Below are 12,359 nucleotides of genomic sequence, written 5' to 3'. Positions count from 1 at the left end.
GTCTTGAAGCAATGCCTGTGTAATCTTGAGGTCTATGGACCTTAAGTGGCATCAAAGTCAGACCAAAGCTGTGCAGGGACCAGTGGCAGGGACCTCCCTGATCCATGCGCCCAGCCCCTAATTTACATGCAGGGCACCGGACGCATGGATTCCAATGGGTCTTTTTTTTTTTTTTTTAGTAGCACATGATTAGAGCCGGAGGCTATAAATTGGCCTCAGGGTGAGCTTGGGGCGCAGAGCACTGCGCCCAAAGTCCACCCAGTTGTGTAACATTAGCTAATTAATTTTCGCTAATGTCTCCCTGTTTCTCCTCACGCTCAATCAGTAAGCGGGTCCTAAGTCCCGATTGGCCGGGAGTCGTAAGACCCAATTGGCTATGAGTCCTTACTCCTGATTAGCCGGGAGGAGAATCGACTGCCAGGACTCCGGAGGAGACGCAGGGGTGAAGACGCCACCTGCATGGGGTAAGTGCAGGGGCTGGCGGGGGGCCTGGTTGGCTGGCTGGGGGGGCTGCCCCCCAAGTAAATTAAGCACCATCCACCACTGGCAGGGACTACTTTGAAGTCACACAGATTTAAATGGTACTCATTGGAAATCATGGGGTATGACTGTGCAGTCCCAAGTCACAGGACAAGTCGCACAAGTGTGAAAGGGGTCTTAGTAATATACATCTAACATTGGAATTTCTGGATTTGGAGTTTCTAGGCTGAATGTATTACCAGCAGCATTGGAATTATAACAAATCCACAAACTCAAGAAAACATTCTTTCTAACGCAGGAAACTTTCATCAAGGAATCTAGAGCATAACTGATCATGAAAACAAAATTGTTCAGAAGGATCAATTTATTCATATAAAATATCATGAAAAACTGATCATGGATAAAACAGGACAAGCTGTGAAGCAATAGTGCAAAGAGTATAAGAGAGGGCTGTATATGTAGGGAAAACTTTCAGAGGATACATATGATGGCAGGCAGTATGTATAGTGCAGAAGTGTAGAATGCATGAAAGCATGCACTAGGTACAGGGAGGAATGCAGAGCCTATGATGGTGGGCATTATGTGCAGGGAATTTGTACGGAGAGTATGAAAGCAGGAGTATAGTGACGGGCAGTATGTGCAGAAAAAAAGTGCGGAGGGTATGATTACAGGCAGTGTGTAATAGAGGATTGTGGAGGGTATGACTATGAAAAATATGCAATTATTGTATTTGCGCTCTTAAAGGCTAATCCCACCCTTTCCACCATGTAATATGTTACACCTGTATCTAGGCTGTTTTCTTTTTTTTTTCTATTAAATTAGTGGATTGTATTTTTTCATCCTAAGTATGTGAACCCATCTGGGCCACCTGATTTAACATTTCACAAACTTTAAATCTGATAACAGTGGGGTTTATTTACTAAAATAGGAGAGTGCAAAATCTGGTGTAGCTGTGCATGGTAGTTAATCAGCTTCTAATTTCAGCTTGTTCAATTATATTTTGACAAAAGAACCTGGAAGCTGATTGTTTCTATGCACAGCTTCACCCGATTTTGCATTCTCCAGTTTTAGTAAATCAACCCCAGTGTTTTTTTTTTTTTAGACATTTGTCAAGATTTCTCAACATTTGTTTGACTCTCTGCTAAAGGAGCCCATAAGAGTACAGTAAGGCTTCTTTCACACGGGCCCCTCCATCTTGAGGATTCCGCTTGCTCAGCGGGCGATCGTTCTGTTGATCCCTGCTGAGCAGGCAAATTACAGGTCCTGTCCATTCGGCTGTGCACCACAGACACGGACACAGTCCCACTCTCCTCTATGGGGAAATCTGGTGGAAACGGACTGCCTGTCCATTTTCATCGGATCCTATCCAATCCGCCAGGCGCATGGAAAATAGGACCACCATCCATCTGTTCGGATCGGATGGCGGTGGGCTGCAGCGGACATGTGACGCTCCATAGGGGAGACTGGAGTGTCCGAGCAGGTCCGCCTGAAAAACTAACAGACAGACCTGATCGGAAAGCCCATGTGAAAGGACCCTTAGGCTGGCTATACATTATTCATTTTGACCCAATACACACACGCTATGTAGATGAGGAAATCTCTCCTGCTGTGCCATTGTGTTCTGACAGTGGGGAGACCCCCCCTCCCCCATTAAAATACAATGATCAGTGCTGACAGCTAAACCTGGTGGCTCTGATTGTTTGGGAAAACCCAGAAAGTCTGGTTGTACAGAAGTCGATCAGTAGATAGACTTCTGTATAACCAGCCTGCCCATACATGGAACGAAATTCAGCCAGTTTCAGCTGAATTTTGATCCATGTATGGCTGCCCTAGTTCAGTAATTCTTCCCATGCATGGGAACACAGTTAACAAAACAGTCTTTATAAACAATGCAGGATCACAGGAGATGGGTTCCATTCGTTTTTACCTCAGGGCGAAGTTAAGGAAGTTTGATTTCTGAGTTTGTTGAGCAGTAAAATTAGTTTTTCATAGTATTGTTGCTCTGCACACAGTAACTTCTTAATTTATTTTACAAAGACTAGCTTTTTAAGATGTACATGGATACTTAAGATCTTCTTGAGGCTGGATCTTGTTAGTTCTGATTGCGGTTTATTATTTGTAGATAGGGAATCTAGGGGCGGAGTTACTAAAGGCAAATAGACTGCACGCTTTGAAAGTGCTGTTACTCCAGAGCTTAGTAAATGAGATGAAGCTTCGCTTTGCAAAGAATGTCCAATTACATGCAAGGAAAAAAAAAAAAACAGAATTTTTGCTTCCACATGTTTGGATGATGGAAGTCAGTAGATCTTCCCCTCATTTACTAAGTTCTGGAGCAACTGTATTTCCAAAGTGCACAGTCTGTTTGCCTTTAGTAAATCCACCCTATAGTGTGCACTGCTCAGATCACAGCCTTTCAGGTCTCTTGTCCTTTTGATATTTGATCAACTGAATCTATCCTCCTTCCAGCCAGAATAGAGGCTTGTGTTTGGTTGAGGTGGGGGGTTAGGATAGCTCATTTTAGGTTTTTGGGCTCAAACTGCATACCTTCCCAACTTTACAAATTTTATATATTTAAATATACTATATATATATATATATATATATATATATATATATATATATATATATATATATGTATACACACACACACACAATGTGTGTGTGTATATATTAGGTATAGACCGATATGGTTTTTTTCAGGGCCGATACCAATATTTTGGTCACAACGTATCGGCATTGGCCGATATTTTGTACATTTAAAGTTTTGAACAATAAAGACAATTTTTGACACAAATCTGGTACTGAACATGTTAATTTTTGTTTAATGCTTAATGGCTGGCTTGCTGGCACCCCGTGGTGGGTGGCTGGCTTGCTGGCACCCTGTGGTGGGTGGCTGGCTGGCACCCTTTGGTGGGTGGCTGGCTGGTACCCTGTGGTAGGTGGGTGGCTGGCACAGGAGCTGTGGGTGACTGGCTGGTACAGGGCATGTGGGCAGCTGGCTGGTACAGTGCCTGTGGCTGGCTGGTACAGGGCCTTTGGGTGGCTGGCTGTCTGGCACCCTGTGATGGGTGGGTGGCTGGCACAAGGCTGTGGGTGGCTGACTGGCACAGGGCCTGTGGGTGGCTGGCTGGTACAGTGCCTGTGGGTGGCTGGCTGGTACAGTACCTGTGGCTGGCAGGTACAAGGCCTGTGGGTGGCTGGCTGGCTGGTACAGGGCCTGTGGGTGGCTGGCTGGTACAGTGCATGTGGCTGGCAGGTACAAGGCCTGTGGGTGGCTGGCTGGCTGGTACAGGGCCTGTTGGTGGCTGGCTCGCTGGTACAGTGCCTGTGGCTGGCTGGCTGGTACAGGGCCTGTGGATGTTGGTGGCTGGCTGGCACCGGGCTGCTGTGGGTGGGTGTATGGCTGTGATGCACTCCCGCGAGACTAGTCCCGACTCCAGATGAGGCTGTTCAAGGCGAGGGAGGCGGCCTAAGAAGGCAGAATGACTTCACAAAAATATCGGCAATATTGGCCAGTTCTGGGGCCGATACCAATATATCGGGGAAACTGCATATCGGTCCCTGATATATCAGGCAAAGAGAACCATTTTCTCCTCTTGCCCACTACTGATTGGACTGTAATATTTGTAGTAAATGGGGCTGATCAGTGTCAGATATTTATGCATTAAACTGCACAGGTAACAAGATTTATACATTTGTGTCATCTCTTACCAAGCGTCTGAGCCCCAAATGTAGTCTCTAGTGCTGGATCGTTAATGAACAAACAAGGCATATTTTTTCTAAAAAAAAATAAAAGCTAAAGACATTGTCAGGGGGAGTATCTTGACCTCTGTGAGAGATAATAAATACTTATTAGTGTCAAAATTACAGACTAATGTATCTGAACCTAGGTCCATACATTTAAGGGTCATTCTTCTGACATAACGTCAATGACATTTCCCAACATTTAGCTGCCCAATCAATTGCAATATTTAAAAACACTTACTGAGAAATGACATAGCTTAGAATCAATTTTATAAGTAGCAGAATTATATATTGTGACCATTAAGATTCATTCTATTAAGCTAATACACGCCAGTCAGCTATGAATAACATTCAACAGATATGCAACATACCATCATATTTCCTCACATACCCTTTTCCCTTCTCTCCTGCCCATTCCAAAATGGCAGCAGGAGTTCCAGAACCAGAAACTCAAATACTAGTGCATTTTCCAAAGCTTCTACCTATGAAAAACAGCACTGGGACATTGCTACAGCACCAGGACAAGAACTGCACAGCTAAAAGACTAATCTGTTATATATATATATATATATATATATATATATATATATATATATAAATAAATATATATATATATTTATATCATATTTACATTAGTAAGTAGGGTAGTAAAAATAAATGTAATACCATGCTGTTACTGCTACAGTTAAATTAAACATTAATTTTGTATAGATGACCAAATAGTTGTGCTCTCACTGAAGGGTGAGTTAATTCCTTGCGGGATCTCAGTGGCAGTGCTGACATGTCTGGCAGGCTATATTGATCTTTACGTGAATTCACTGAATAAATAATGGTTGCCATAGTAATTGAGGACTCATGACAAGATGAGAAGCAGAGAAAATTCCAGATCGCTTCATGTTTCATGTTTGGCACAAAACAAGGTTGAAGAAATTTGTTATCTAGAATTTGGGAAAAATACACTAGAAAAATAAAAGGTTTAGTTATCTTTCTTCCCAGTATTTTTTTTAAAACTACGCATATCTGCACATATTACTTTATTTTTCAGGCAGAAACCTACAAAATTGCAGGCAGTAACAGGGACCTTTGCTTTCATGTCAAAATGGAAAGACCAGACCCATCAACTTAAAAGGTGGCCTTACTAGGTGAGGCCACTATTGAGTGGTGGAGGAATACCTCAACCTCAGGAGCAAGAAAAATGTTCATACTATATACTAGAGGTTACCAGGACACCTAAAAGAAAATATGACCCGATATATGACTTTTAGGAATCTTTTATTTGAGTTCAAGTATGCTTGTACTACTTGGTGCCACAACCTTTTCCTTTGAAAGCAGAACATTGATCTCATATAAATATTTGCCCAGACAACCAGAAAGTAATATACAATAAACCTCCCCTAAAATATAACTCCTTTTTTTCATTTCAATATGTTTATTGTTTTTTTTTAAATTCAAAATAGCAGACGGTACATATAAAAAAAGATCAGTAATTTAAGGTTGCAGTAATTGTGCAATCAATAAACTAGAAAAGGTACAGTATAGATATTGTGATGCCTTTGTTCATATATAGATAAGTATGAAGGATGCAAAAGGCAGACAAAATTGTAGCTTGGATCGCAAAACCTAGGAAGGTATGGGAGATGGCCTTGCTCTGGAACTAACCGATGGTCAATATCAAAGAGGAGAAAAAGGAGGAAAGGAGAAATGGTTGACAAAGTGAAAATGTGATTGTAAGATAAGATGGGGAAGAAGGGTGGAAGGAATGTAAAGTATGGAAGGAAACCTGACGCAGAAGATCCCCTACCACCACATGAGCTCTTAAAGAAAACAAGTGAGTACTATACTGAAAGCAGAGAGGAAACCCCCAAATGGGACTTTTAAGGTCTAACACAGTAACCCACTGCTGTTAAAGCAATGAAAGAAAGTAGATTTATGTAAAAGTTTCAAAGTTTATTTTACAAAATTTAAAAAAGAACAAAAAAAGGGGGGTGACACATACAAAACATAACACATGGGTGGCTAACCCTAAAATGACAACATCATGTAGGTAACAAGGTACATTGAAACAATGAAAAAGTAAACCATAAGTTTGTTAAACCGAACCTTATGGTTTTTTGGGTGTAACAATCTTATGGTTTACTTTTTCATTGTTTCAATTTGTTACCTACATGATGTTGTCATTTTAGGGTTAGCCACCCATGTGTTATGTTTTGTATGTGTCACCCCCCTTTTTTTGTTCTTTTTTAACTTTTGTAAAATAAAATGTGAAACTTTTACATAAATATACTTTCTTTCATTGCTTTAACAGCAGTGGGTTACTGTGTCAGACCCTAAAAGTCCCATTTGGGGGTTTCCTCTCTGCTCTACATTACGGGATGTGGTCTTATTAGTAATACTCCTCACTCTTCCAACCAGCCCTCTATACTATACTGAAAGAGCAGGATGACAGTGCGTGATCCATGGGTCCCAGGTCTTGAGAAATTTAGCATGGCTAATAGTGAAGATGCTAGTCTATTGTTAATTTATGAAAAAAAAACATCTAATCTGGTTTTAACATCAGGAAAATTGGTGAATGGCTTCTTCCAAGCTCTAGCAGTTGTCTCTTTGGTGGCTAAGAGGACAAAATGTGCCAATCAAAATTGTCTCTTTGCGATACCTGGGAGTTTGAAATGTAAGAGAGCTAGTCAGGGGTCTCCAGAAAGATGGGTCACAAATAACTTATGCAAAAGTGAAAACACTTCATTACAAAAACAGCTAAGCATTGGGCAAGTCCACAAATAACTCCTTTTTATGTAACATCTGTTTTTAAACCCACTGCCAGCTGCACATGTGCAGTACAGTGCACACTTCCAACATCTGTCAGATTGAATACATATTGCTAAGATGGTGTGATTTGTGTGTGCAAGGTGGGGATTTAAATTATTCACGGGCCTTACTAAAGATGCAGAAAAAAAAGTGCTGGCTTGCTGATGTAGATTTATAGAAATCGGAGGTGGTGGCTTTGGAGATAGAGAGAGCATGAAGGTACACAGAGGGAACAGCAGCTGCCCGAAGCCCCTCCGTTTTTAAGTTGAGTAGAGCCTCAGTGAGCGGCACTGGGATTGAAGTGCCCAAAAAAAGAGATAACATGTCATATACCTAAAGACCTGAGTCTCCACCAGGTTAGTTCGGGACAGGTCCACCATGTGTTGAGGTATGTACCTAAATCTAAGCAGCCTTGGAAGCAGGCTCCCATGTGTGCCAGGGTGTTCTTTGCGATTCTAGTTGGAGTAAAATACCAATGATTTATTAGTTTGCAGTTCAATTCCAGGGCCATAGCATTCTGCGAGAATGACTTGGTGGTATCCCAGATCTGGGACTATTTGGATCTTAGTTCTATTTGGATGTCAAGGTCTGACAACCATTTGGACATACAGTACAATAAATGGCTGAGTTTCCGTGTGATTTTTTATTTTTTATGTATGTAGTCATATGGATATCTAGAACCACACATGCAAAGACCAAAACAAAAGGAAAATAGCTTGTTATTCACAGTTTGTGTAGTTTGTAAAAAGCTTTTCTTAATTTTCATGGTATACCTACTTAAAATAATGTAAAAAATATGTAATTAATACACTTTTTTTTTTCATAGAACGGCATGGCCTGAAAGAACCAAAGAAGGTGAATGAACTACACAACAAAATAATTTGTTGTTTAAAAGATCACATAGCTTTAAATATTCAAAACAAAGGACAACAACTAGATACTGCAACTGCATTAAGTGTTCTAACAGATCTGCGTGCTCTTTGTACATTGGGACTTCAACGTATATTCTACTTGAAGCTGGAAGATTTGGTACCACCACCTCCTGTAATTGACAAATTATTTCTGGACACTTTGCCTTTTTAAAGAAGTTGAAACAACATCGAGGATCCTTCAGATCATGAACCACACAGCATTTAGTTATTTTAAAATATTTTAGTGTATGAAGCACACTGAATTATCTATTTGTATTTGACAAAGTAGATAAAACCTAAATGAGTATATGGTGAAAAATAGGTGCTAAATTGTTTGCATCATAAGGTGCCAGTTATTAAAGTTGACCTAAACCGAAAAAAATGAAGATTCGCTTTGATATAGGGAACACATTTAGAAATGTTATGTTATTCGTGCCTAAGCAGCCCCCTGAAAAAAGCTACCTTTTGCCTTGAATTTCTTCTGAAACCTAGCAGTGCACTTCCTGATTTGCGAGTGTGGCCAGGCACTTCTGTACCTACAACGCCTAGGCTGTATATCTGTTGTGATCTAAAGCTCCTCTGTTCTGACTCAGGAGATGCGGAGTGAGAGCTGGTAATCTCACTACTGTGCCGCTTACGGTTGTCCTTGCTGGAGGCTTGACATGTCTTTGCCTCTACCCAGAAGGCCACCTCCACCCAGAGACACAGTGCGGTATAGTAAGTCAATAATGGGGAAAAAGTCAGCAGCAGGAGGCCACATGCAATAATGGTGTCTTGTCGTTTGCCCTCTGCCCATATTCTTTTTTTTTTTATTATTATTATTATTATTATATTCTTTTTTTTGCACAGCTTCCAGAGTTCAGTTCCTATTTAACAAACTTTTAAAATGTTGCTAGCTAAAAGTGTTGACAACTTCAACAAACTTTAAATGTCTTCCTCAGGAGACAGAATATAATAAGGCTATGGGAATTGTTAGAGAATAAAAATCACACACATACACACACATGGATTGAACTGGATGGACCTGGGTCTTTTTTTTTTAAACTACGTTTTTTTTTTAAACTACTATATAAACTGTATAACTTTGTAAAACTAAAATTCACAAAATACTCTGGCCTCTGAGGTAACCACACCCCACCATCTCCAATGTGACAGCAATTCGTGCCTGAGCAGTCCGATGCCAATCTCAGTCATTGTCAAGTGGCTGGCATGCAACTTCTAGAAAGTTGGTATTTGTATGGGAAATTGTGCAGGATCTGGTCACATTGGAGTTGATTTAATAAAACTGGAGAGTGCAAAATCTGGTGCAGCTGAAGTTAGATGCTGATTGGCTACCATGCCCAGTTGCACCTGATTTTGCACTCTCTAGGTTTAGTGAATCAACCCCATTTTGAGAAGGCTAAGGCTGGCCATACATGTTCAATCAACTAGTACAATTTTCTGTAAGATTGACCAAAAATCATGGAATATGGAGGTCAAAACTAAACAACACTTTCAATTGTATCCAATTAGGCAGGCTTTTGTACTACATAGTTGAAGGTAAATCTAAAGAAAATTGTACAGAAAATTGTAAGAAATTGTAAAATGTATGGCCAGCCTTATTCTAACAAGACAGGTACATTCTGGTACCTTATAGTGCATGCTCTCTAGATCTCAGCTTAATTTAATATTTTTTCCAAGCATAGGTACACTTTAAGGATTCATTTAAAATTGTTTATAACATTATGGTAGTCCTTTGCTATGAGTTACATTTTCATACTATGAATTCATCTTTTAGTTACTATTACTAAAATTAAATGCAGACACTTTTTACATAGACTGAATCTAAACAATTTAACAAAAGATCACTAATAATAATAATTCTATTTAATTAAATATTACATTTATAGTGATCAAACAAAAGGTATAAAGAGAAACATTCAATATTAGGGAAACATACATTTGACAAGCTCAGTTATGCTGCAATAAATACACTGTGACCACGTCAAAATTTTTATTCCTGTGCCACCTTCTAAGTAGACAAATGTGTAGATGAAAACATCTACATGACATCTGAAAAAGCCAAAGGTTTTTATGTGCTCAGTAAAAATAGAATACAGATTACAGTAATCAAAAGTATTAATATATATTTTCCAGTTATTGGAATTTTGTCACAATACAAATGAACAACTGGGATATATCATGAAATCATTTTGTTTAGCAAAGTTTATTCTAAATGTTTGACTCATCAAAGTAACCATTTTTTTTGCGGATACAACAGTTGAGCACGCTTGTGTTTATGTTTAGAAATTTGTCTTCAAATTCAGTTTTGGCTTTGGGTTTACTAGATATGTTCCTTTCAGAGTTTCCCCAGTTTCCAAGTGCCTTTTGATGTTTTAGGATACAGTATTCCATGGCACCTTGACTTTCTTTGCAACTGCCCATTCAGAATATTATGGTGCAGTAATGCAACAAGCAGGCCTCCAAATGCGAGGTGTGTTGTGATGCCAATCACTATTCCCACACTGCAGTGCATCACAATTCGCATGCTGTGCTTTGTGGTGCTCTCTGTTGAAAAAGAGTTCATGCGTGTTTTTGGGATAGTTGTGTTAGATTGGAAGTCATTTTAAAATTAACTGGCTGACCTAAAGTGGAACTGAACCCACTGATTTAATTGGGTCCCATAATTGTTGTTTCCTATATTATGTATGTAGCTATATTGGTATATAAAACAGGTATATTTAAAGTGGAGTCCCAGCCTCAAAACTAAAATTTGACATCCGCTTGCTCTAAGTAACCTGAAAAAGAATTGGATAATCACCCGCCGTGACTTCCTGCTTGCATTGACTCATGGGAGCCGAACGTCATCGCTCCCAGGAGTCAATGCGCCTGCACCGGCCCTGCTCATCACTTCTGGTGCAGGCACGTCATTCACTGCTAAACAGCTTCTGGACATGCCCAAAAGCTGTGCAGGGATGACGCGTCTGCACCGGAAGTGACAAGCAGGGATGACGCGCCTGCACCGGAAGTGACGAGCAGGGATGACGCGCCTGCACCGGAAGTGACGAGCAGGGATGACGCACCTGCACCGGAAGTGACGAGCAGGGATGACGCGCCTGCACCGGAAGTGACAAGCAGGGCCGGTGCAGGGCATTCTGGGACTCCGACGTCACTGAAGAGGACACCGAAGCGGACGCTCTGACTTCAGCTGCCCACACCTGAGATGGCAGAGTTGGACAAGACATTTTCAAGGTAAGTATTTCTTCTAAAAGGTAAGTGAACCCGGGGACAGTTCAGAGGCTATCATTGCTGAAATGCACTAGCCTTGACTGTCCCGGGGGTATTTTTATCGAAAAAAAATTTTGAGGCTGGAACTCCGCTTTAAGTCATTTCTCTGATGATATCTGTCACAGCTGCCAGTGTGCCACTTAAAGTAACACTAAACTCTGGGTAAAAACAAATTATTCAAGTATGTATTCTTAATTTAAAAAGTACCTTCTATTGCTCTCAGCCTCCTCCAAATGCCCAAATTATTATTATTTTTTTTTCCCCCGCTGTGATCCCATTACCTGTTAGAGTGTGGCTATGTTCATTCCCCATGGTCCCACTGTATGTAGGAATATAGCAACCCTCTCTTACTGTACACCAGAGATGGACTAGGAATGGTGAATTATTGCATTTGTAGTGTGTGTAGAGCAGTAAACATGACCATATCATTCCTAATGGATGTAAGAGGGAAAACGAGGTTTGGGAGCTCACGGAGGACAGGAAGGCAGGAAAAAAACATTTCATGAAAACAAGACCCATTAAGTAGCAGATGTGTATAGATTATTTTTGGAGAATAGGGATGTCTTTCAGTGTCACTTTAAGGGGCATATTTATAAAGCAGTCAAGGGGGTATTCATCAAATATTCACTAGTGGTGAAGCAATCACTGTTATTTGAAAGAAAAAAAAATACATGCACCAGGAAAACCTACCTGCAGTGAATATTTTTGGTAAATGTCAGATTAAATATGCTCCCAAGTGTTATAATGCTTGTCTGTCTTCCTTTGTTAAATGCCTTTTTAACACAGAGGTTTTGTAAGTAATCAGCAAAATATTGGACACCTGTAGTAATTATGTGCACCAAAATTCAAGGCTAAATGTACTTCCATTCTTGCAGAAAAGCTGTAGGTTGTTAACTCATTTCTTGAAAAAACCTTTTTGTAATTGATTAAACTTTTTGGTTTTTGGTAATAGACTTTTTTTTTTAACTTTTGGCAGTGTACCACTATCCCTAATACCATTTCAGGTTACTTACTGCACTTAGACTGCTTAAATCGCAAAAAACAAAACAAAAAAAAAAAAAAGGAATCAAACTGATACGGTTTCACACACACTGTGATTTGTAAAACAAACTCACATAGCCATTTGCTCAGTGAAAATGAATATATATTTTATTG

The 12,359-nt window shown here is 40.1% G+C and overlaps 1 protein-coding gene across 1 annotated transcript in view; it reads left to right on the top strand.

Annotated features, from left to right (window-relative positions):
• Positions 1 to 8,285, top strand: part of NR4A3 (nuclear receptor subfamily 4 group A member 3) — a 123,819-nt gene extending 115,534 nt beyond the window's left edge. Inside the window, exon 8 of the mRNA XM_082259932.1 lies at positions 7,853 to 8,285. Coding sequence (XP_082116058.1) covers positions 7,853 to 8,109 — 257 coding nt within the window. The 3' untranslated portion in view covers positions 8,110 to 8,285. The remainder of the gene's footprint in view (positions 1 to 7,852) is intronic.
• The last annotated feature ends 4,074 nt before the right edge of the window (positions 8,286 to 12,359 follow it).

This window comes from Pelophylax lessonae (genome assembly GCF_965119305.1).
Source record: "Pelophylax lessonae genome assembly, chromosome: 5".
Lineage (NCBI taxonomy): Eukaryota > Metazoa > Chordata > Amphibia > Anura > Ranidae > Pelophylax > Pelophylax lessonae.
Note: the sequence above shows the minus strand (reverse complement) of the source record. Positions and strands in the feature narration are given on the sequence as shown.